Genomic DNA, 27,194 nt, shown 5'->3' with positions numbered 1-27,194 from the left:
GTAAATTTTGTTCCTTCTGATTTCCTACAGCATTCCCTGCCATCTCCCCCACCACATATTTACTTGTCTTATGTGCACATATGACTCACTAAAGATGAGCCAAAGTCTTGTACATAGGTCTGAAAATCAACTGAATGTAAATGAAATAAGAGATATAAGTTCTGAATGTATATGAAATGATTTGCAGTCCAAGTGAAAAACAAGTAGGGGCTTCTGCACTACGGTGAAGTGGGAACAATCAGGATGCATTAATAGAAGTTTGAGTGTTTCAGAGAATGGTGGTAAAATTCCACTTTGCTCTGGTCAAAATATACTGAAGGGATGGTGCTAAGTTCTGAATACCGAAACTTAACGGAAATAAAATCAAATTTCACTGAAGAAAGACTGGCAAATAGAGGATAAGGATCTCAAAAACATTCTATACATATCAAAATGCAAAATTTTTTAAAAGAATTAATGGTACTAATATGGTGCTACAAGTCAGAAAGTTTATTGCGTCTACAGAGCACTAACTGGAAGGAGGCACAAGGAAACCGTATGAGGTGCTGGAAATATTCTATGATTTTATCTGTGTAGATTCATATGGAATCTTGTTACATGTCCTTATCACAAAAAAATTATAGTGAGAAGACACTTTTAGAGGTGATGGCTATGTTTATGGCATTCCTTATGGTGATGATTTCATGGGTATTTACTTATCTTCAATCTCATCGAGACATATATATTTTAAAAAGTGTAAAATGTATACAATTTTTAAAGGGTAAAAAGTTCTAAAACTAAAAATTTATTAAGTTGCACAGTTAAGGTATGCCTTCTTTATTATAATTATGCCAAACTTCAATACAGCTAAAGACGGTGATGCCATGTGAGAAGTGTTTGAGAAACAGACGCCAACATATCCTGGAATGTGTAAACTGGGACAACTTTTCTGGAGGGCACTTTAGCAATAGATAGTAACCACCTTAATCAGGGTCTTGGACCATGCTTTGCTAATGACTATGGTGGCAACAGTGTCTCATTAATTCAATTTAATTGGGTGAAAAGTAAATGCTAGTATATAAGACACTTGTATATTTACAGGGAATGAGCATATGAATATTATCCAAGACATTCAGGAAATTCCAATAAAACTCATACAGTCTTCCTTGTCATATGATTCTAATTAGCAAATACTCTTTGGGGGGCATTTTTATTTTGAAATGGATCCACAGTCATAAATGTCAGTAGGTTCTCTGAAGTAGCTCAATCTTTCTGTATTCACATTTGAATTCTTCCTTTATTTTTAAAACTTTATCGTTGCTCATAAGTTAAAAGTAGTCTTTACTGGATAAAGAAAATGTGGTACACACACACCATGGAATACTATGAAGCCATAAAAAGGAATGAGTTCATGTCCTTTGTAGGGACATGGATAAAACTGGAAACCATCATCCTCAACAAACTAACACAGGAACAGAAAACCAAACACCGCATGTTCTCACTCATAAGTGGGAGCTGAACAATGAGAACACATGGACACAGGTAGGGGAACATCACACATTGGGGCCTGTTGGGGGTTGGGGAGAAAGGGGATGGAGAGCATTAGCACAAATACCTGATGCATGCGGGGCTTAAAAGCTAGATGATGGGTTGATAGATGCAGCAAACCACCATGGCACATGTATACCTATGCAACAAACCTGCATGTTCAGCACATGTATCCCCAAACTTAGAGTAAAAGGAAAAAAAAAATTAAAAAAAATAAAAGCAGTCTTTAATTTAATTCAAATAATCCAGACTACAAAGGATAAGATCCCCTTCCAAGGTCTTTAGGTGCTCCTTTTTTCCCCCTGTAATATATGTAATAGTAATTCTAAGGTTTGGCCATACACAGAAACCTTTGACCAGTCAGGGGTGCAAGGTGCTGAGTGGGTGTGGAGCATCTGCAATGCTCGGCTCTTACCATCTGCTATGAAGTGCTCGGGCACATGCAGAGTCACCTTCACGGTGAGTGGACAAGACATCTGGCTGCCACACACCATGGCCAGGATGCAGGAACTCACAGCAATCAGTGTCAGGGCTGTCTTGTTCACTGGGCTTTTCAGCAAACCTGGTAACAAGAACACACACAAAGACACAAAATTCCATGAGGTGAGGAAATGGGAGTGACATCAAGTTTGGGAATTCTATTATTTTCCAGTTGGGAATCTGAAAAAAGAAAAGAAAAGAAAAGAAAAGACATGTTTTCTAACCTTTGTGCCTGCTATGACACCTCAGTGGGCCCTCTTTGGGCCTTGGTTTAACACTCCGCAAAATGGGCTTCTTATGATTCCTTTGGGTAAGCATAAAAGAAACAGGCTTCCTGAAACTCATGGCAATTTTCACTCCTCCCTTCCCAATTCGGTTGGTCATTCTTGATAACAATTAGATGATATTAAGCCCTCCATTCTCCTTAGAGGCAAGTGAGAAGATACCATGCTGTTAAATTCAGTAGAGTCTAGTGAAATAAGCATGGGCTTTGGAGTTAGATCATTCTGGATTCAAATTTGGGCTTTGGCCCTCATTGGCTGTGTGATCTCCATTTTCCAAACCTCAGTTTCTTTCTTTCTTTTTCTTTTTTGTTTGAGGCGGAGTCTCGCTTTGTCGCCCAGGCTAGAGGGCAGTGGCACAATCTCGGCTCACCATAACCTCCGCCACACGGGTTCAAGTGATTCTCCCGCTTCAGCCTCCTGAGTAGCTGGGATTACAGGCACCCAGCACCAAGCCCAGCTAATTTTTGTATTTTTAGTAGAGACGGGTTTTCACCACGTTGGCCAGGCTGGTCTGGAACTCCTGACCACAGGTGATCCACACGCCTCAGCCTCCCAAAGTGCTGGGATTACAGGCATAAGCCACCACTTCAGTTTCTTTATATATAACACGAAGATAATAAATATCTCACAGGGTTCTTGTGACAATTACACAGCATGATTTGTATATAATGCCTGTCATTTAGAAGAGTTTCATGGTTAGAAGCTGATCAGTTCAAATGAATTTCACAAGCCTTTACTAAGCAGCTACTATGTGAGACACATACAGAGCAGAAGAATAATCTCTTCTCTTCAGGAGTTTATAGGCTAGGGGGAAAAGTCAAGCTTATCCATAGCTAATTAGATTCTAACACAAATTGTGTTACGACCTAGAAGAGAGGGCAGAGAGTACGGGGGGTGGTTTTGCCTCTGAAAATTAAAGACAATTTTATGAATATAATACGAAAAGTAGATTGGATCTGCACAGCTAGACCACACTGGGCCAACAAAGAAATTCTATGGAGGCTGTCTTGAGTCCGCGTTTGTTTCTCATTCTTTAGGCTTTGTTCTTCAAGGTTTTGCTTACCAGTTTTAGAGCAATGCCTCCCCAATTTTTTTTTTTTTACTGCTATGCTCTTCTTTTAAGCAAACCTTGTCTCTCATCTCCTGGATATCTTTCTGTGGCTATCCCATTAGCATGTCAAATATATTAATAACACGTTCAAAACAGGGTACATTATCTTCTCCTTAAAGCCTCCCCCTCCTGAGATTCTCAGCTTATTGAAAGCACTGCCATTTAGACTGGCCAGAAACTGAGATGTCACCTTTGAGTTTCTGTCTTCCTCCTTTACAGCTTCTGAAGAGTTGTGTAGTGCTATTTATTCTATGTCCTCAGCATTTTCACCTCTTCCCTTCATCTCTTCTATTGTCTGTTTGCTTGTGGGATAAGGGAGGTGCACGCATATCTGTTCAGTGCACTCCCTGCTGAAACCTCTCAAGCTGTTTTACAGCATCCAGTTGCAGGATGTGATCCACATTCATTAGACTGGCACCCAAGGCCTTTCATGAAGACTCCCAACACTCATACCTCCTGTGCTCTGGCCTAAAGACTAGCAGGGCTGAATTACTGCAGTGCTCCTACCATTAACACTCTTCATCATGTTAACATTAGTGCAGGTGTCTTTCCTTTTGGATAGAAATCCACTTGTTTCCTTGTCACCCCATCACTCTTTGAGACTCACCATATATAAAGATTTCATATGCTCTTGGTAGATAAACTACCCATATTCATTGTGTTTCCCCTCATACCTTATTCCAAACACTAGAGTCTAGTAAATAGACAGCCAACTCCTTGAAGGCAAGCAGCGTCTTTTGCTTACCATTATGTCCCAGTAAATAGCACAGTGACTGGCTCATTGCAGAATCTCAGTAAGTGCATGATGACTCCCATAAATGACAGTAACAATATTAAAAACCAACATAACATAGATGCTGACCAACCAAAAAGCATGCTAGCCAACATCCAACACTGGCCATACAACAGAACATCGGCTATTATTCTGTTGTAACATTGGATTACAACAGAACAAGAGCCGTTACAACAGCCCGTTGGGGTATTGCCTGTATGGAAATCTATTTTTCTTAATAAACAGTGACCTGCTTGAGGGAGAAGATCCCACCTGCATCATCTTTGTGTTTCTTATGCCAAAATCACCACCTGGAACCCAGAAGTTACTTAATTTAAGAATAAGACCCTTGTCTTTTTTCTCAGTCCTAGGACAATGCATGGCTTATGGTAGGAACTATACATGAGATTGTGGTTATTGTAGTTTTAGAATAAATGTTAAATAGAGGAGTAAATTAAATTAAATAAAAAGATGATTCCAGTGTCCAAAGATGGGGAATCTCTAAAACCTAAAATAACAACAGAGAAAAATGAACATGATTATCTCTTATTTGAGTGCTGCAAGAAGCTGTTTCATACATATTTATAATAGATATTTATAAATATAAATAGATAAAATATGTATAGTATAAATCTTTTAGCAACTAAATAGCATAAACAATCTAACATCAACATTATCTACTAAAAAGAATATGGACCAGGGGTTGGCACCTTGCATTGACCTCACCTTAAAACGTCAACCTATTACCCCACCCTAATCATTTAGCAAAACCCCTACAATAACACTTAACAGCAGCACTGGAGTTTTTTGTTGTTGTTTTTTGTTTTGTTTGTTTGCTTGTTTTGAGATGGAGTCTCCCTTTGTTGCCCAGGCTGGAGTGCAGTGGCGCAATCTCAGCTCATTGCAACCTCCGCCTCCTGGGTTCAAGCGATTCTCCTGCCTCAGCCTCCCAAGTAGCTAGGGTTATAGGCACACGCCACCACACCCAGCTAATTTTTGTATTTTTAGTAGAGACAGTGTTTCACCATGTTGGCCAGGCTGGTCTTGAAATCCTGACCTCAGGTGATCCACTGACCTCAGCCTCCCAAACTGCTGGGATTACAGGCACGAACCACCACGCCTGGCCAGCATTGAGTTTTTTATCTAGATTTTATGGAGTCTATTCTGGGGGAAAAATATGTAATGATAAGTCTAGCATGAATAAATGCTTGGGAAGATGAGACAGGTCCAGAGGACAAGATGTGAAATGTAGTGAGAGGCCCCTGGCATTGGGAAATGGACACTCTGGACAGTGAGTCATGGATAATAGCACCCTGTGGATCCCTTAGAAGGCATATCTCATTCCTGGCCCACACAGCAGCAACCAGCCTATGTGGCCAAGACCTTTCTTTCACTAATTAACAAACTACCAGAAATACACTACCCCGGCTCCACAGGGCTAATTTTTGGTCTGGGGAAAGAAGGCTGAGGGGCACAGGTAGAATGGCTCATACTCTCTCCCTGGGCCCTGCTGGACTAAATTGTGTCTCCTATGTCACTAAAAACATCACAGTAACCCAGGGTCTTTAAGAGTCAACATGATGGCTGGGCACAGTGGCTCACCCCTGTAATCCCAGCACTTTGGGAGACAAGGCGGGCAGATCACCTGAGATCAGGAGTTCGAGACCAGCCTGGCCAACATGGCAAAACCCCGTCTCTACTAAAAATACAAAAATGAGTCGGGCATGGTGGCAGGTGCCTGTAGTCCCAGCTACTCCAGAGGCTGAGGCACGAGAATCGCTTGAACCCAGAAGGTGGAGGTTGCAATGAGCTGAGATTGCACCATTGCACTCCAGCTTGGGCCACAGAGCAAGACTCTGTCTCAAAAAAAAAAAAAAAAAGAAAAAAAAAGAAAAAGAAAAAAGAAAAAAAAAGAGTCAACATGGGAAGTGAATTCACATTAGTTTATTGGCTGTTAGTTTTCTCACCTAGAAAATAGTAACACAACTTAGCCATCAGGGGTGTTGTAAGAACAAAATGGGTCAGTATGTGTCTAATGCCAAGCAAAGATTTGGCACATAGTAGGCCCTTGGTAAATAATTTCCAAAAGAAATAGTGGTGTTTGTCTCATCATTGATGACAGAAACTAGGAATCATCTATTTGTCCAACACCTTCTCAGAACATATTAGGAACTCAATTATTCTTATAGAAGCAGAAGACAAAAAGAGTAAAAAGTGTAGAGAAGGACATAAGAAGGAGAAAGTGGGAGTTGGGGTGAGAATGAACAGCATTGTGGGGCCCCATTTACTCGGCGAATGCCTGAATCACCACAGTTGTTTCCGAAGTCCAGGAGGATGAAAGCATGCAGGTCAAGCCTTCACTAAGCCAGATGCCCATGGAGCAGCCGGGGGGTGTGGGGAGTTGCCATGGCAACCGGACCTGGCAGAAACTTCACAGTGGGACTCAAATCAAGGTAACTTCCTAAGAGTTCCTGGCTCAGGGAGGTGAGCATAGCATTTAGTAAGTAAGGGTTTTAGACAGCCATGAGGTGGAAACTATCTCTGCCATAATACTCACACCCTCCCAAAGCAGGCTTCTTACTGCACTGCTGTTGTAAGATGCAGAGACAGAAAAGGGAACCTCCACTTGCTGAGTGATTACTATGATCCAGGCACTATGCCTAGCACTTATCCTTCTTTCCATCCATCCATTCATTTACCAATCCAGCCGATTTTTATTGAACATCAAGTCTTTTGAGGCACACTGGTCTGGGCATGGGGAAATAATACTAAACAAAACAGCGAAACGCCTTGAAGCTTACATGTTAGTGGCAAAGAATTATCTCACTGAATCCTCTCAGCAAAGTGTCTCCATCATTTCCATTTTACAGAGAGTAGAAGTGTAGAGCAATTAAATGACTTGTGTAAGGATCACCCAATTTTGTATGTTACAGAGACTGCATGAGAACTAGTCCTGTTCCAGCCTTTCCCCTGTATCACTACAACTTCCCACTTCATCATGGAATAAGGTCCCAGGATACCCTCATGTAGAAAGTGTGGCCTTTGGGGTCAGGCATATCTATGTTCAAATCCTGGCTTACCCACAAAATCTCTGTGTGACACTAGCCAACTTATTAGCCATAAGTCTAATAAGAAAAAAATATTTCCATCTGAAAAATGGGAACAGTGGTCTTTTTTCAGAGCTGATGTGAGGACAGAAGAAGATATCCCATGTAATTAGCAAAAAAAAAAAAAAAAAAAAAAAAGAGCTAAATAAATTAAATGATAGCTGCAGATCATATTGCCTGAGTATTTTTTTTTTTCCAGAAGGCTGAGGTCACAGTTCTCCCTGGTTCACATCCCCATTTGCAGTTCCTTCCCCATTACTTGCAGGGGAATAAGCTGTGCTGTAGGAATAGCATTCCACCAGGGCATATTGATTGCTGGGACTGGAGAAAGTTAATAATCTAATTTTCCTTCCATTTTCCCTCCCTCTTACACCTCAGCTCCTCTCATGGCAGCAGAGAATGGCATAAAATGCATTGCTTAAGAAATTCGACCGGAAATAACTCAGTGTTGTTGATCCACACATTGCCTATAATTTGGGGTTTGATTGATTCTTGCTTTGGAAATGCCAGGTTGAGAGGAGAAAATGAAATTTAAGTTAAATTTGGAATTGAATCAATCACATTTTATAATGAAAAAATAGATCTAACCCCATCAGACCCTTGTGTGCGGAAAACTTAAAGCTGGTACACTCCCATTGACTTCCTCCTGAGATCCCCAAAGCATGAGAGACCAGGTCCTAGGCTGAGAAGTAATTTATTTCTTAGAGTGGCAAATGGTGTTGTGGTGGGGTAAAGGGATTCTAGAAACTGGAGACATTAGGGTGAAGAAGCCCAGCAGGTAGAAAGGCCACTCAGGATGGGGAAAGAGGCTGGGCTTTTGTATGTATGTATGTATGTATGTATGTATGTATGTATGTATGTAGTCTCACTCTGTCACCCAGGCTGGAGTGCAGTGGTGTGATCTTGGCTCACTGCAACCTCTGCCTCCCAGGTTCAAGCAATTCTCCTGTCTCAGCCTCCCAAGTGGCTGGGACTATAGGCAAACACCACCACACCTGGCTAATTTTTGTATTTTTAGTAGAGGCAGGGTTTCACCATGTTGGCCAGGCTAGTCTTGAACTCCTGACCTCAGGTGATCTGCCTGCCTCAGCCTCCCAAAGTGCTAGGATTATAGGCATGAGCCACTGTGCCCGGACTGAGCTTTGGTTTTAGATGTGGATATCTAAATCCAAAGTCTTCCATTTGATACCTGCCTAATTTCTGGCAAGTGATGTAAGCTCTCAGAGCTTCAGTTTTCCTAATCTAAAAAAGGGGAGTGATAATCCCTAACTGATAAAGAAGCTATGTGTATTAAATAGGAGATCATAATTACAGCACTAAGCACCATGTCTGATACATACTTAGGGCTCTATAAGCTCTCAGTATATTTCCTTCCATCTCATTTCCTTTAAACCTCCCTTTCTAACACTTGGCACCTACATGGGCATCAGCAGGATATGTGATACTGTTGCTCATGCTGAAATCCTAACTTTCACACTTAGCTGCTGGCCCCCGTGGACAAGTCATGTCACATCTGAGACTCAATGCCTTTAATTGGGAATTAGTTCATCCGATAAATAGCTATTTAAGGTGCAAGTACTATATGCCAGACCTCATATTTTATGCTCTCCGATTTCCAGTGCCTATAGCATGCTTGAATATAGTAGGTGCTCAATAAACATCTATTGAATGAATGAATGAGTGAATGCTTAAATGTTGTTTCCCTTTCTACCAACAGATGTCAGTATTGGAATGCTGCTATTGGTATTTTTTTCTAGCAAACTGATTCACTCACTTTTCCTGGCAAGGTTTGGTTCCTGCCTGGTCAGAAATCATACAAAAACACCCTTGCAGAGGCCGCCAATCTGCCTGCATATCAGGGTGACCACTGTAGATTGCTGAGTGCCTCATCAACCTCACTGAGTGCCCCATGGGATTCCCACAGCACCTGAGCTCTGGTGTCTCTGCTTCTCTGCCATATTTCTGGAAACTGAAATTGGGACACGTCATCTGACAAGTGCAAGTGTCATGCTGGAGGCAGAAAGAAAGAATATGTGAAACTGGGGCTTTCTCAGAAACTGTAGGGTATATGGCCCCATATCCTCAGCCTGTCTCTTATATCAGGGGTTTCCATGCACTGCTTTAGTGTGATGTCTCAATATGGGACATATTTTCCTTTATCTTGCACACCTGGGTCCTTGTCTCTCCCCATCTCTCCCTCTCTATCTGTGTCATGAACTAATCTCTAGTGCTGTCTGACTACGGCACTCTCAAATCTATGGTATCCTTTAAATGATATGTTATTTCCCCAATATCTTATCATCCATAGATTTGTCCTTAATAAGATCTGGGCAAGTGTTCATCCACTCTTATTTTCATACTTCCAGAGAAAGAAAACTCAACCCCTACTAAGCATCAGTTCTATTCTCAGATAGTTTAATGTCTAAACAGCCTTTGAATCTCACTCTATGAGTGAACTTCTGCTGTCCAAATTAAATAGGATGTATTTAATATCTCCTTCCCAGGGCAGCTATTTTGTTAAAGGTGGAAATTAGGTTGCCTTGAGCTTTCTTTCTTCAAACCAAACATTAATAGCTTTATTTTGTTTCTCTAAAGTCATATTTTGAGTCCTTTTATTGTACTTTGTATAGATTTGTTTTGCTTAAGATTACTTTCTTAGTAAAGGATGCCATAATAATAATTGTTATTATTATCATCATCATCATCATCACTACCACTATCACTAGTAACATAGCCACTAACTTAGGTGCCAGACAATAGAACTAAATTTTTTCATGCAGTATCTCATCTAATCTTTACAGAAACTTCATGATATGGTTTCTACTATCACTCACATTTTTTGCTATGAGGAAACTGAGGCCATCACTTGCCAAAGAACATGCAGCTTAAAGGTAATAGGGCTGAAATGAAAAACCATCTGATGTCAGGGTCCAAGCTCTTAACCATCATCCTTCACAATATCTCTATCAACCTGCTAGATGTAGCCTGGGCAGAGCAGAAGCAACAAATTTAACTGCTGAGCTGCTAACTGACTTTAGCTTGCCCTGTGGACCTGTGATGACTCTAGGTGAATTTGTTGTGGCCTCATTGTCCCACCTGATACCGACCACATGTCTTCAAGAGAACCTCTCCCCATCACAAGGACAAAGTTTAAAATGATGGAAGAAAATGAGAAGGGCTGTCGCTCCTCCTTTCTCAGCCCCAGAAAATACTATGGGCCTGAAGCAGCTCACTGTGCTACTTGGAGCCAAATGATTATTGACAAAGCCACCAGGGAACACCTTTGGCTAGCCCTGGTCCTGGGACAAAGACCATTTCTATAGTGCAGGCCTAGATTGTGGCTGCCTGGTGAAGTTAAAGCCACTGGCAGCTGACATGGAATGGGGCTACAAACGGCTGGCTATTTGAATTTCTCTGTGGCAACTGCAGGTAGCTGGGCTTGCAAGTGCAAAGGTCACTACAAGGTGTTGACAATGGTGTTAGAGATGAAGATGATGGAGATGGTACCGTATTATTTTAGCTTTTATTAGGTTACAGATTATTCTCAAATATGTCATTACCTCTTCAAAATCCTATATAGTTGGCATTGCTGTTATCCTCAATAGACAAATGAGAAGTGACAGTCTTAAAGGTGAACTCATGTTCAAACAACAGAAGAATAATGGGCCTATAAGCCATGTCTCCTGACACACAGCTGAGTGATCTTTTCATGTCACTATGTTGCTAGTGTGCAGCCTAAGTCCCACTAGCTGGATATGAAAACAGAAATAGAATCTGTGCACTCTGATTCTTCATCCATTGCTTTTTTTTTTTTTGAGACGGAGTCTTGCTCTGTTGCCCTGGCTGGAGTGGAGTGCAATGGTGCAATCTCAGCACACTGCAACCTCTACCTCCCAGGCTCAAGTGATTCTCCTCCCTCAGCCTCCTGAGTAGCTGGGATTATAGGCATGCGCCACCGAGCACAATTAATTTTTATATTTTTAGTAGAGACAGAGTTTCACCATGTTGCCCACGATGGTTATTGCTCTTATAAATGTATCCAAATGCCTCAAAGAGCTAGTGTAGTATTTCCCACAAAACCAGATGTATCTTGAAAAGAAAATATTTCTATGTTCACAAAATTTTGAGACATGCTATATTCTGCATGTTCCTCTTAAAGCACCCAAGTATATATCTGGTATTAAAATCCCTAAAAGTCTTTGCATTACATTCTGTTTAACAGGATTCAGCCGAATGTTTCCCTAAAGTATTAAGACATTGCAGAACCACCATTCTGTGGAACAAGGTACGGAAACAATGATCTAGTTTAATAATTTATACAAAGGTTGTAAATAATATTAGCAGATCCCAATAATCAACTGGTGCCCTTATGCCAGGCACTGTGTTAAAGATTGTATGTACATTATCCTATTTAAACTTCTCAACTACCTTGTAAGGCAGGGGTTACCCTTCATTTACAAACAGGAAAACCAGATTTAACTGGTCACTGGGAAGAGGAAGAGGAAGGTTTTCATAGTCAGTCTGGTCTGAAACCAATATCTGTATCCTTCTTCTTCCCAAGTGTTAGAAGAAAATAGAATTTTAAAGTCACAGAAAATACATGCAAGAATGAAAAAGGCAGGCAGAACAGATCATTTCAGGAGGCTAAAGACTATTCAACGTATATTTAGCAGGCTGACGAAATGCATTAGTGGAAGGAAAAAGATGCTGTACTCAATAGATTAAATTGCAGTGTGTAGATGAGAAATAGTAGAGAAGATAATTCAAAGATCTAAAGCTCTAGAATGGCTGAGAAATAAATGAGAAAGAAGGAGAAAGGAAAGGGGGGTTTCCGATTCATAGGTGACTATCAATCGACTGGTGCTGACTTACCCAAAATGTTAATTTTTAAGATACTGTTGTCTGATACCCATATTAGCCCCATTAGTCTACAGGCTGTTTAGATGCACCACCACATTCAGCCCACACCACCGATGAATTGGAGGGTGGCAAAGAAGAGCTAAGGCCAAGCAGTGAGTGCTGAGGAACAGAGCAAAAGAGCAGCCACAGTTTCCATGGCTACCAAGGACGATCAGGACCAGTCACCTCCCATTTCCATGAAAGGTTCATTTCTAGCTCCTTTGAAATTCACTGTTATCTTGGAAGTGAAGATTATCTTGGAAGATGTCAGTGGACTTTGGCCCGCACTTTGTGAAAATAGGAGCAGGAGAATAACATTGATTGTGTATTTAGTATTTACTAGGCCTCCTGTGATGGCCTAGTAAATACTGAATACACAACCAATGTTATTCCCCTACTCCTGCTTCCTCCCCTGCTCCCAGCTTCCATGACAATGTTCCTTTACCTACAGAACTTCCTTTATCCCAAAAGCCCACCGTAAGCACCAGGCAAAGCTGTCCTTACTTGACATTGGGGGAAATGGAAGCTCAAAGGGTTTAATTGACTAGTAAGGAACAGAGCTAGAATATGAACAGAGCTAGAATATGAACCGAGACCTATTGATACTCAAAGTTCTTTAAAAGCTTCCTCAGCTGATCCTGACCCTGTGAATGTATGGTGTATAATGGTGGTCACACTGCTTCTAAAAATAGGGGGCATTTTCACATCTCTGTGCTCCCTCCTCCTCACCTCTTTTTCCTGACAGTGACACTGTGTCATATTCCTAAGAAACAATAGAAATGAGGCTTTTCCTGATGGCCCACAAACCCCCTACTGCAGTTAGATTTGCCTGTCTCTTTCCTTGTGACAGGTCATATGCATTCCCCTCCCCCATATGTTGTCCTTTCTACTTTTCCAACATATCTAAGCAGACCAACTTTCAAGATCAAAGAGAACTCCCACCTCATAGAAGTCTGCCTTCACCATTGCAACTCACAAGAACCCATTATTTCTCTTAACCCTATCTCATATATTATCTGTTCTAATTTGAGCCACAAGACCTCAGAATGGCAAGGAACTAAAAGAGATTTAACCACAACAAGTCACACAATGCATTGTTGTGTGAATGACTCCCTCTATAATCATTCAGCCTGCATTTGAGTATCACCTAAACTTGGAGCTTATTAACTAAAAAAAAATGATGATGATAACCCTTTCTCTTTTTTTGAGCACTTACTATGCCGGATACATTGTGCTAAATATTTTGCAGATATTATTTTATTTGATTTATCATAAAAGCTTGCTAGTTCCTAGTTTTGCAAATCAAAAAAATTGACTCTAACTCAGAGTTAGAAAGCTATTGAGAGGCAAACCAGGATTCAAATCCAGATCTAGATATCAGAGCTCCTAACAGTATTACTATGTAGTCTCTTTTCCCTGGTAACAATCAGCATAAGAACTACATCAATGCCAAAAGAAAATCTCCTCCTACAACTCTAACCAGCTGAACATATTCCTGTCCTCAAGAGTTCCAAAAACTGGCCCCCACCCCTTCTCTCCAAGGTACCCCTTTGGTTCTAAAAATGGAAAATATGTTGCCCATCATTCTTTTATTTCAAAGACAGATTCTGTCATTTGACTCTTACATGAGGAAAATAGACACAGAGCCAGGAAAAACAGAGCTGGAAGAACCCCTTTTGATTAGTTGGCCTAATCCACCATGCTGAAGGTTAGGAAGAGGGCAGGAGGACAGCCACGCTCACAGTCAGATTGCCCAGAGCCAGTCCTGGGTTCCATCCACCCCAGCTTCCATGACAATGTTCACCATTTGGGGTAGTTGTGGCTGTTTTTGTTGTTTCCTACCTTCACCAATACCTCCTGGAAAAAAGAGGTATTGGTATAAAAATAAACCATACCTAAACATTCCCACAACATGACCTTAATAAGCTGGTGCACAGTAGATTATGGCAGAGGAAAGAAAATTGACTTTAGAATTAGAGAAACTTAGGTTCAAATCTCAGCTCTGTCATGCTTTGGTTGACCTTCAGTAAGTCCCATTTTCTTCATCTGTAAAATGGGAATAACATCTACTCCACAGCATCATTAGAAAGATTAAATAGTGGCTGGGCATGGTGGCTCATGCCTGTAATCCCAGCACTTTGGGAGGCTGAGGCGGGCGGATCATGAGGTCAGGAGATTGAGACCGTCCTGGCTAACGTGGTGAAACCCCGTCTTTACTAAAAATACAAAAAATTAGCCAGGCGTGGTGGTGGGCACCTGTAGTCCCAGCCTCTCAGGAGCCTGAGGCAGGAGAAGGGTGTGAACCCAGGAGGCGGAGCTTGCAGTGAGCTATCACACCACTGCACTCCAGCCTGGGCGAGAGAGAGATTCCATCTCAAAAAAAAAAAAAAAAGAAAGATTAAATAATTAAATAGCATGACATGCACTGCATAGCAGAAGCTCAGTGAATAGTAAATTTCATCATCATCATCATCAACAAATTTAAGACCAATACATATAAATTCTGTTGTTTGCACTCAAGAGACCACTTACAAAAACTCAGGATGGGTCAGAAATGGGAGACAGACCATGTAGACTGGAGGATAGTGAGTTTACAGTAAGGAAAGGTCCAAACACATGCAGAGCACCTACTATATGCAAAGCCTCTGCTGGGTTTTTGCACCTGTTATTTACATTGTTTCTCATAGCAACCTTTAGGTCTTCATTTTATAAATCAGAAAACGAGCTCAGGGAAGAGAAGTGCTTTGCTCAAGGTCATACACCTAGTAAGCTGTAGAGCTGGTCATGCGATTCAAAACTGTGTGATGTTCTAAACAGAATATAGACAGGTGGACCATGTTCCAAAGAGAATAACCAGGATTGGACTGGATATCATGCCAGGAGAGGACACCAGATGAAGGATTTGGGGATTTTAGCTTTGAAGCAAGAAACGTGCAGTCAGAGAGGCCTCTTGATAGGGTTGTCTTCAAAGACATCCAAATATAGAAAGAGAAAAAGGAAACACATATTCTATATGAGAAGCTATTCTGAACCAAGCCTCAAAACCTAGGCACTTGATGTGCACTGTTTCACTTGCTCCTTAAAACAATCCTCTGTGTAGGTAGTGGATTGTGCATGGTGACTCAAGCCTGCAATCCCAGTGCTTTGTGAGGCCGAGGCAGGAAGATCGTTAGAGGTCAGGAGTTTGAGACTAGCCTGGGCAACATAGCAAGACCCCATCTCTACATAAAACTTAAAAACTAGCTGGATGTGGTTGTGCATACCTGTAGTCCCAGCTACTCAAGAGGCTGAGGTAGGAAGATCGCTTGAGCCCAGGAGTTTGAGGCTGCAGTACGCTATGATCGTGCCACTGTACTCCAGCCTGGGTGATAGAGAGAGACCCTGTCTCTTGAAAAAAAAAAATAATGATCTTCTGGGGGTAAATAGCATTATGCTCATTTTAGAAATGAGAAAAATGAAGCCTGGGGAGATCAGACACTTGGTTCAAGTTTCACAAGCCATCAGGAGCACTGGATTCAAGCCAGGTCTGTTTCACCCCAGCAACATCCTGGCTCTTCTCAGTTCTCACTGGAGCTTTTTGACCATCAAGGGCCCTTGCAGGTTTAAGCAACTCTAAGGAGGTCTGGCCTAAGGAAGCAGGACCCAAGGTTCTTGCTCAGCACCCAAACCCTCATTCTGGTAAAGAAAAGAATTGGGGTCTTGCAGGCCAAAGAAGACTCTGTCCTTTCCTGGATGTAGAGGTTCAGCTGCAAACCACCTGGAGATTTTATTAGAATAAACACACCCATCTCCAGATCCTTAAATCAAGGGGTCTTTTGTTTTTATTTTTTATTTTTGCTTTCTGATCTATTGCCTACTCTTCAGACCACTAACATTTTAGCAAAACCATGTATGCATTGTGTTTAAATAGTCATCTGGAGATAAATAGCTTTGCCTTTAGAGGGGGAATATAAGAGAGGATAAAAAAAGAAAAACAAAAACAAAAGATGAGAAAATGTTCTGTGAAGCCTTTTTGCTCAAACACATTTCCACATGGAAATCTCTACCCATTTCAGGCTGATACTCTGGTCTAAACCTTTCAAGCCTGCTGGTTTAAATATGTCACTTCCAAAAGAACAATGGCAGTCTTAGCCCAAAGGCCATTCTAGACCCACTTTCTGTCTTGGTTTTTAGTGTCAAGGAAGTGCCTGAAGGCTGTGCTAAGAGGACTATCTATTCTGGGAGTCTGAAGCCCAAACTTGAATATAGGCTCTGCCATTACTCACTGTGGCACCTGGAGCAAATCCCTTCCCCTGGCTGGACTTCTGTCCCCTGTTCATAATAGGAAGAAATCCATTCATACAACAAATATATATTAAGGACCCACTCTGCTGTGAGCTAGGGATACAGAGGTCAGAGCCATTAAATGTTTCAATGTCCAGTGAGGTAGTGGGCCAATAAACAGAGGTAGCAGAGATCAGTGCAGAGCAGCAAATTCTTAATCCAGATTCAGGGGTCATAGAATGATTACCAAGAGCTGAAGCTTGTAATGTGTGTAAGAGTTAGCTGATGGGAAAAATGGGGAATGTGCAGTTCAGCAGAAGGAAACAGCAGGGCACTGTACATAGACTGGAGTGGTGGGAATTTCAGGTACATGCTGTGCAGTGTGGGCAGAAGAAGCCAGAGAGATAGGCAGGGAACAGCTCATAAAATGTCATAGTTCATTGCAAGGAAAGTGGACTTTCTCCTAGATCAGTCGTCCCCAAAGTTTTTGGCACCAGGGATCAGTTTCATGGAACACAATTTTTCCATGGACTGCAGGAGGTGGGGGAGTATGATTTCAGAATGAAACTGTTCCACCTCAGATCAAGTATTAGTTAGATTGTCATAAGGAGCACAACCTAGACCCCTTGCATGCACAGGTTACAATAGGGTTGGTGCTCCTATGAGAATGTAATGCTGCAGCTGATCTGAAAGGAGGCAGAGCTTAGGCTGTGTTGCTCACCTGCCCACTGCTCACCTTCTGCTATGTGGCCAGGTTCCTAACAGGCTGCTGACCAGTACCAGTCTGCAGCCTGGGGGACCCCTGTCCTAGATGATATCTCCAGTCCTTTCAGGCCAGCCCTGCCAGCACTGTGCAAACCTGAAACACATCTTCATTCATTTACTTTGACAACAAAAATGTAAGTAAGTACCTAAAAGTGCCAGACATTGTGTTGGGTGCTGGGGATATAGCAGGTACTTCATAATCCCAAAGCGTGAACCATTAGGTATATCAAGATCTGATGACTGGGCCAGGTGTAGAGGCTCATGCCTGTAATCCCAACAGTTTGGGAGGCCGAGGTGAGAGGACCACTTGAGCCCAGGAATTTGAGATCAACCTGAGCAACACAGTAACACACATATTTTATTTAACATGCAGAATATATTTAGTCTCTATATTTAAAAAACATAAAAAAAGATCTGAAGACCTATGAAGGATGAGATCTACAATATCTACCTCCAGAATGGAGGACAAAGAAAGAAATCTTGTTGAGCAAAGGCAATCTATAAGAATATCAGAGGATATTTACACGAGAGGAGGCTGAAGAACATCCTGGCTAGAATTAGACAACATGAAACCTGGTGATAAATCAGTCTTCGAGTACATGGACGTGAATGAGCACATGTCACCTGAAATGAAAGAAGGATTAGATTTGGAGAAAAGGAAAGAGGGCAAGGGGACTGAGGGAGGTAGTTTCCAAATTGTTCCCAATGGTCTTTGCTTCCTGGTATCCTTGTCCTTGTGGAATCCCTAGTGACTTGCATATATCAAATGCAAGAAGGTAAATGTTATGCAATGCCACTTCCAAGGTTAGGTTATGAAAGACTGACTTCCATTTAGCTCACACTCTCTTTGGCTCTTTTTACTTTCTTGTTCTGGTGAAGCCAAATGCCATGTTGAGAGTGGCCCTATGGCCCACATGAGAAGAGCTGAGGATGGCCTCTGGCTCACGGCTCTCAAGGAACAAAATCCTGACAACAACCATGTAAGTAAGCTGGGAACAGATCCCTCCCCAGTTGAAGCTTGAGGTGATTGCAGCCCTGGTTGACAAATTCACTGCAGTCTCCTTCGAAGCCCTGAGCTGGGGGACTGATGATATTGTGCCTGATCCCTGCCCCACAGAAACTGTTAGATAATGAATGTTTGTTGTTTTAAATTCCAATTTGAGGGTGATTTCTTACACAGCAATAGATAACTACTACCAGGACCTACTTAAATGGATAGCTGAAAGAAGCTGATGAGCCTCCATTCCTAGCAGGATATCAGAAACCTTCAAGTTTAGAAAAGACTTCCATTCATCTAGAAAACATTTCCCACACACATGGTATGTGCCAGACCCTGGGCAACTCATAGAACTTGCAGAAGAGCCAGGCACAGCTCTGCCTTGAAGGAGCCACAGAGAGACAAGTGAGAAGGTCAGGTGGAGACATCATAATTACACTGTGTCAGGATACATGCTTGGCTGTTTTACTGAAGACTTCACAAGCTTATTAAGAGCTGAGAGAAAAGAGCCACTGAAGTTTGCTTAATAAAATCCAGGTCAGCTTCACAGAGGAAGCAGCAGGCAAGCTGATTCCTTGTATCTTTACCAAGGCACCTCTCCCTGGAAGCCCCTATGTTCACACATCAACCCTAGAAGTTGGTGAAATGAAAGGCTTATGAGCTCTACAATCAGACAAATAAAGTTTGAAACTCAACTCAAAAATTTCCCTTAACACTGTGAATTTAGGAAGTCAATAAGAAGGAACAGCTAAGAATATGATTAGAGTCGCACAGGGCTAAGAGTAAGCAACAGAGCTATCCATTACTAGTTGAGAATGCTGATACAAGGAATCACGTCTTTCAAAGCCTCATATACCCATATGTAAAACAGAACTAATAAAATATTGACTTCACAAGATTACTTAAGTTAAAGCAAGAAGTTTTTAACATAGTGGATGATAATAAGAAAGGCTTGATAATTATCAGCTCTTTTTGTTGGAACAGTTACTTAATTTCTTTATGCCTCTTTATGCATGTAAAGCCTTTTAGTATATTGCTTAATATAGAGTTCTCAGTGACTGTTAGTTGCTATGATTATTAACAGCAGAGACCCTAGACCCAGTGAATTATCATGGTTCCTCCTAGCCTAAGGGCTGGCCAGCAATGATACATCTAAGTTATATATTCCTGTGCATTTATAAAAATGCTTCGTACCCCACCCCCAGGGACTCTCAGCTCCTTGTGCTGAAATAGAAGGCCACAGATTATTTCTGCAGCAGGAGCTGTGCCAAGGCATCATTAAGGTAGAGATGACAGAGACAGGGTAGTGGTGGTTCCCTAAGTAACTATAACTCAGGTGCTACACACACCTGGCGCTTCCTGCATATGCTGTTAAATTTATGGGACAGCAATAATAGTAACAACATTAGCACAAATTTATTTGTAAAATGCCCACACCTGAACAGCTTGAAGAGCTAAAATAGAAACCCTACTAAATTTTATAGAAATCTATGTATATATGTGAAGATGTGAAGATGTGTGTAAGTGTATAAGAATTGAGATCCGGATGTAGCTGGGCTTAGAGTAGAAGTAACAGCAGCCCTGGGAATCATAACTATGATTTTCTTATTCCATTTCGATCATCAACTAGACCAGTATTATTAGCAATGTTGCTGCCTTCTTGGTTTTCCAGTAGTCAGCAGCTCAAGGCAAGAAAAAGTGCCATTGCAAAAGGCAGCAGGATTCAACTTCCCAAATTTATCAGTCTCTGGTTACATGAACTTAGGCTGGTCATTTCTGTTTTTGTAGTATCAGGTTCCTCCAAAGATAAAATAGGCATAACTATAACTTAGTCCTACTCCATGTCTAGTGTGGAAGAGAGACACTCCCTCCCACCTCTCTTTCTTCATAAAGGGCAAAACATATGAAAGTATGTTGTTTTTATAGTCTAATTTCCCAGTTGATTATTTGTAAAGTTTATTTAGCAAAGTATTATAACCAGGTAGAGAGGGATACAGAACTTGCCCCCCTGCCATGTTACTCCACGTTCCTCAGGGGCATGGACCCTTATTATTTTCTCTAACACCAAACCTGGTATTGAGTATCAGCTAAATTAATATTTGATAAAAGAATAAATGGATAAATGAATGAATGGACAGAGGCTTTAACCAATTCCTTATTTGAGAAAAAGGGAACAGGCTTCATGGGATCATCCTAAGGGAGGAAAATAAAATCCAGTCATTACCTTCTCAGTGCAGAGAACAAGATGGGCAAGAGTTTCAGCTGAAGTATTCCCTTGTTTCACAATAAAAATAATGACAGCTATCATGTTTAAGCACTTACTCTGCCCTGAGCCCTGGATTAAGTGCTTTGCACGGAATATTATCATTTCATATTTACATCAAACCTATGGAGTTATAGTTACTATGCCCACTTTACAGAGGAGAAATTTAAGTTAATATAAATGAAATTTGTGTCTATTATCACACAACTAATAAAATTTTAACCCAAGATATCTGACCCCAAGATATAGCCTCTAAAACTGTATCTATACTGCCTCCTAGGTGACTGCAGAGATGCATCTTTCTGAGTATTGGAGACTTCCAGATGTAACAGAAATTGAGCCAGATACTGCTAGGTAGAGGGAGCTGAAACAGAAACAGACATAGACGCCATCCTCATGAAGTTTCCAGTCTGGTGGGGATGGAAGATCAGACATGAAAATGCTAGGGTACAGAAGAATAGGGGGACATGAGTGAGTATACCAGAAAGACCTTTTTCAGAAAGGGGCATTTAAACCCTGTCCTGGTAGGAGAAAGGATATTCCAATGTAAAATGCACTGTCAGTGAGTGACATGAGATGGGGCTGGAGAGGTAAGCAAAGGCCTGCAAAACGTTGAGGGCCAGTTAATGAGTTTGATCTTAATTATGAAAGAGCAGAGAAACCAGTGAAGGTGGCATAATGAGGCGACGTGTTATAATGCCGGGTCTATCTGCTAAGGGAGAAGGGTATCCTGCCAGAGTGATGGTAAGGAACAAGGAGTCATGGCTTGAATAGTGGTGACACTGGGGATGGAGAGAGTCATCAAATGCAGAGTACAGTTGGGGATGGAACTGCTGGACTTGTGATGAATCAGATCTTCTAGGAAGAAGAAAAGGGAGAGGATAGGTGGTGTCTTGACATCTGTATCCAAATTTTACTCCCAGACAGAATGTCTTCAACAGATCATCTTACTGCCATGGTGAAGTACAGATAAAAACACAGAATAGGCCAGGCGTGGTGGCTCATGCCTGTAATCCCAGCACTTTGGGAGGCCAAGGTGGGTGAATCACGAGGTCAGGAGTTCGAGAGCAGCCTGACCAACATGGTGAAACCCCATCTCTACTAAAAATACAAAAAATTAGCTGGGCATGGTGATGCATGCCTGTAATCCCAGCTACTCAGGAGGCTGAGGCAGGATAATTGCTTGAACCTGGGAGGTGGAGGTTGCAGTGAGCCGAGAACACACCACTGCACTCCAGCTTGGGTGACAAAGAGAGATTTTTTTTTTATTATTACTATTAAAAAAAACAAACAAACAAAAACCCCACCACCACCAACAAAAAAACACAGACTAAGCTAGTAAGAGAATTTTGTGTCCTTCTTAATTCAGGGCTGAAGACAGTATTTCCCATCCTTCACTCCAGTTTTGATTAGTCATTATCATTCAATTGTTTACTTATTCTCTAATCAACAAATACTTATAAAGTTTCCATATTTCCTGTATGGGCCAAACTGGGCATTGGAGATACAGGGAAAGACAAGACCGCAATTCCTAAGTGATGCATCCTGGTTTATCTGTGGGATGGGAACAGTGGTTTCCTAGAACTGACTCCAGCTGGCTCACAAGATCCAATTGTTAAATATTTAGGGATGTTGCATGGCAGTTGTTAAATGCAGTGGCTTGAAATTAGACGTGATAGGTCAGGTGCGGTGGCTCATGCCTGTAATCCCAGCACTTTGCGAGGCCAAGGCGAGCAGATGGCTTGAGGACAGAAGTTCAAGACCAGCCTGGCTAACATGGTGAAAACCCATCTCTACTAAAAATTCAAAAATTAGCCAGGCATGGTGGTGTGCACTTGCAGTTCCAGCTACCTGGGAGGCTGAGGCACAAGAATTGCTTGAACCTGGGAGGTGGAGTTTACAGTGGGCCAAGATTGTGCCACTGCACTCTAATCTGGGCAAAAGAGCAAGACTCTGTCAAAAAAGAAAAAGAAAGACGAAAGAAAGAAAGAAAGAAAGAAAGAAAGAAAGAAAGAAAGAAGGAAGGAAGGAGGGAAAGAAAGAAAGAAAAGAAAGAAAGAAAGAAAGAAAAGAAAGAAAGCAAGCAGGAAAGAAAGAAAGAAAGAAAAAGAAAGAAAGAAAGAAAGAAAGAAAGAAAGAAAGAGGGAGGGAGGGAGGGAGGGAGGGAAAGAAGGCAGGAAGGAAGGAAAGAAGGAAGGAAGGAAGGAAGGAAGGAAGGAAGGAAGGAAGGAAGGAAGGAAGGAAAGAAGGAAGGAAGGGCGGGCCAGGTTCAGTGGCTTCACACCTGTAATCTCAGAACTTTGGGAGGCTGAGGTGGGCGGATCACGAGGTCAGGCGATCGAGACCATCCTGGCTAACATGGTGAAACCCCGTCTCTACTAAAAATACAAAAAAAATTAGCCGGGTGTGATGGCAGGCACCTGTAGTCCCAGCTACTTGGGAGGCTGAGGCAGGAGAATAGCATGAACCCAGGAGGTGGAGCTTGCAGTGAGCCAAGATTGTGCCACTGCACTCCAGCCTGGGTGACAGAGCAAGAGTCCGTCAAAAAGAAAGAAAAGAAAAGAAAAGAAAAGAAGGAAAAAATAAAGTAGACACGATAGAATTTACACTAGGAAAATTGGCAAATACTACAAATCAGGTTTTTTGTTTTGTTTTACAGAGTCAGTTTACCAGCATACCACTGGGTTGGAATCATGGGGCTGAAAGCCTAATGGTTTATCTTCCAAGTTCAAGGAAGGCAGAAATACAAACAGAAAGTTAGGTCGCAGTTACAAACTATACACCAGTCTTTTTTTTTTTTTTTTTAAAGAATGCCAAGAATTGCAGGGGCAGATTGTAGACTTTGGAGTCAGACAGATCTGGGTTTGTATCCTGTGGCCAGCACTCAATGATGATCCAAATTGGGCAATTCACTTTACCATTCTTATCCTAAATTTTTTGCCTTTGACATGGAGATAATGTTTACAAATCATGATGTAAGTGCTTTGCACAGTGCCTGGCATTTAGTAAGCATTCAATAAATGATAGCTATTATTAATGTTGCTCTTTTTTTCCTCCATTATTTTTAATGGAAAGATATGCCTTCAAAAATCTGCTTTGCTGATGTGTAGTTCAGTTTTATTATATCAAACTTTTACATAGGCTCATCAGGAAGAGGACTCCTGTCTGTTTCCAGGTGCTCTTTTAGCACACAGATAATTTAGACCCATCTTTAAACGTCCAGCTTAAGCCCTCAACACGTGGGAGGGAGTCAAATCCTGAAGTTAGTGGGAGGCCATAAATCGTGTATAACAAATGCACAATATCTTTGTTATACAAGTTATTAATGTCAGTCTGGGCTGTGGCCTGTTTACATTCTCTGAACAAGGAGATAAATCATCACCCTTGAACTTTCAATGGGAGACTGAAGAGGGAGAGAAGGCTCCCAATTCAGTTCTTCAAAGACTTTCTAATCCTCGTACAAGGAGAGGAGGAGGAAGAAAAGGGGAGAGTTGGAAAAAAATCAAGAAAGGAAGAGAGGAGGGAAGGAAATACTTGGAAACCTACCATATGCCACATAGTATAGTCATTTATTGCCCACATTATTTTGTTTAAACCTCATTACAACACTGTCCATACTTCTACAGATCAAGATAAGGTGCTCAAGGAAACTGAGTTACCTGCCCAAGGCCATATAGCTGGTAAGTGGTGGAGCTGGGATCTCACGCAAGGTTTGAATTTGAAGGATGGGTCTTCTCCTGTACCACACGATGAATTATGTACAATGAGGGGCATGACTTTATTTGAGGGGCCAACTCCAGCAGGATTGGCCCTAAATTGAGGCAGCCAAGTGGGCCGGCCTGCCCTCAACACTGTAACCATGGATTTATCAAGGTCAGCCACCTCAGCCAAACTGCCTGATCCAGTCACCATTAGAGGATCTTCTCACCTCACACAAGAATAGGGCCACAACTATCTCTAGACAGCCACCACTCACAACACTTAGGACCTAAAAAGGAGCCTTTTCCCCCAATAGACCCTTAACCTTATTGAGCAAGTGCAGCTTTCTGTTGCTCCCTGGCTCAGAATTCCCTATGAGACATGTTAAAAATACAGTGCTTTGGGCCCTGTGTAAGACCTACCGAACAGGAATCTCTGGGAGTGGGGTTTAGAAATCTGATTTTTAAACATTTTTTTCCCAGAAATGTTAACTATTATTCCTGCAGATGGAGAATCAGAGAAAGGTTTTTTAAAAACCACAGTGATAATCCATGCATTCAATACAATCTGCAACAAGCCCTTAGCCATGCCCTTGAGTGCCTATGGGTGCTGATGCCTTCAGAGCAATGGTAATGGTGTTAGTGAGTGTGTGTACACACTCATGTATGTGTGCACTTTTCTAGCATACTATATAGAAATACAGAAGACATTTCTTTAAAATTAAGTGTAAAGCACATATTTATGTCTAGTGAAAGGAATACTGTTCATATTTCTTATATGTAGCAGGTTAATTAGGCTTGTAGATAAGACTAGAAACTTATTCATAACCATATCAATATGCAGGAAGACTAAGGATACAGAAAACTTTTTAAGGGGCTAGCCTTGGCTCCAGACTACCACTTTTACTATTGCCATACCTCCACCAGAGCAGAGATTAGGTAGAATGTTGTGTGCTAGCCTCGGAAGCTAACCAACCTGTTGTATTCTCTTACTTCAAGTGCATTCCAGATTAAGGATAATTTTTTCTGGAACAGTCTTGGAATGCAACCACATTAATGTAGATTTTCATTATATACTTACTATGTCAGGTATAGTTACAGTTAAAATATATTCCTTGGTAATATGTTAACTAGAGCAATTCTTAGACACAGTTTATAATTTTGTCCTTCATAAGGTACACTTCTTCAGGGTAAAGAACCATTTGGGGCTCATCTGAACACCTGGTGATATGGTTTGACTCTGTGTCCCCACCCAAATCTCACTTGAACTGTACTCCCATAATTCCCATGTGTTACGGGAGGGACCCAGTGGGAGATAATTGAATCACGGGGGTGATTTCTTCCATGCTGTCTTCATGCTAGTGAATAAATCTCATGAGATCTGATGGTTTGATAAGGGGAAACCCATTTCGCTTGGCTCTCATTCTCTCTCTTGCCTGCTGCAATATAAGACATGCCTTTCACCTTCCACCATGATTGTGAGGCCTCCCCAGCCACATGGAACTGTAAGTCCAATTAAACCCTTTTTCCTGTATAAATTACCAAGTCTAGGGTATATCTTTATCAGCAGTGGTGTGAAAACAGACTAATACACCTGGTTATCTAGGACAGTATTGCAATGCTTTTAGTCCACTAGAAGGTAAATCAACTTTTGTGGGCTAGCCTGGGAACACTGCCCTTGAGCATATGTTTGCTTTTATAAGAAAGCACAGCCTATATGCTAAATGGTCTTACAAATAAATTGCTAGCAAGCCAGTGGGCTCCTAGGTTGGGGTCCTAAGGGTTGTAGCAAAACCTTACTGGGGTATTGTGAGCCACAGGACCACAAGTGCTAGATGAAAGCGGAGCTAGCCGAGAGCTATAAATAGTGTGCAAAGTGACCCTAACAAGCTCTCCTATCCACTGGGGCTGCTCCAACAGCTTTCTCTTTTGGATACATGAAAGCAGCTGAAAGATTGTTTTCCCGAGAGCTTTTTGGCTGCCCTGAGCATGTCAAGGGACTTTGCTGTTTCTAATTATCTCCCTTTATGTTCTGGCCAAGACTTGTTAATACAATAAACCGGTGTTTCCAGGACGCGCTCACAACGCAGAAACATCTCAAGGTGTTTTACAAGCAGAAGATCATGTTAAATCAAATCAAATACCAATTAAAGATTAACAGTGGTGTTAGAGAGCTGTTATCACGGTCCAGCCAGGGCCGCTGGGATGGCCAGTGCTTCCTCCAAGCTGCTGCAGTCCAGCTTCCAGCCAGATTGCTATTTTGGTATCTACTGGGTATCACAGTCTTTGCCTCAGCTCCAGGATTCCAGAATATCAACACTGGAAAAATGTTAAAGGTCTTCGCAGATGATCCCTGTTGTATCAAATGGGGAAACTGAGATTTGGAGAGAAGGGATGACCCAACATCACCCAATGTTAAGAATCCAAACTTCTCAACATAGAATGCCTTTGGCAGCAACGTAAATGGAACTGGAGGCCATTATCCTAAATGAAATAACTCAGAAATAGAAAGTCAAATACCTCCTCTTCTCACTTATAAGTGGGAGCTAAACAATGTGTACCCATGGACATATAGAGTGGAATAATAGACATTGGAGACTCCAAAAAGTAGGAGGGTGGGGGGGAAGGGATGAGAAATTACATGTTGGGTACAATGCACATGATTCAGGTGATGCATACACTAAAAGCTTAAGCTTTACCACAATCTATCCATGTCATAAAACTGTACATGTAACCCCTAGATCTATATACTTAAAAAAAAATCCAAGATTTTTGAGCTACTCTCAAGCACGCCTAGTCACTGGCCCCACCTAGATGCTTTCAACTGCTGTTTCTCTGCTGTCTGCTTGTGGTGGGTTGAATTGTGGCCCTTACAAGACATGTCTACCTGGAACCTCAGAATTGACCTTACATGGAAAAAAGGGTCTTTGCAGATGCATTTAAGTTCAGGATCTCTGGATGAGATCATACTCTGTTTAGGATAGGCCCTAAAGCCAATGATTGGTGTCCTTATAAGAGAAAAACAGAG

At 41.6% G+C, this 27,194-nt stretch overlaps 1 protein-coding gene across 4 annotated transcripts in view; it reads right to left on the bottom strand.

The window, feature by feature from the left end:
- Positions 1–27,194, bottom strand: part of ASTN2 (astrotactin 2) — a 980,365-nt gene that overhangs the window by 609,000 nt on the left and 344,171 nt on the right. For all 4 annotated transcript variants that reach the window (XM_009457169.4, XM_009457172.4, XM_009457170.4 and 1 more), the window contains one exon: positions 1,943–2,089. In XM_009457169.4, the coding sequence (XP_009455444.2) occupies positions 1,943–2,089 (147 nt within the window). The remainder of the gene's footprint in view (positions 1–1,942; positions 2,090–27,194) is intronic.

The sequence above is a fragment of the Pan troglodytes genome, chromosome 11 (assembly GCF_028858775.2).
Source record: "Pan troglodytes isolate AG18354 chromosome 11, NHGRI_mPanTro3-v2.0_pri, whole genome shotgun sequence".
Classification (NCBI taxonomy): domain Eukaryota; kingdom Metazoa; phylum Chordata; class Mammalia; order Primates; family Hominidae; genus Pan; species Pan troglodytes.
Note: the sequence above shows the minus strand (reverse complement) of the source record. Positions and strands in the feature narration are given on the sequence as shown.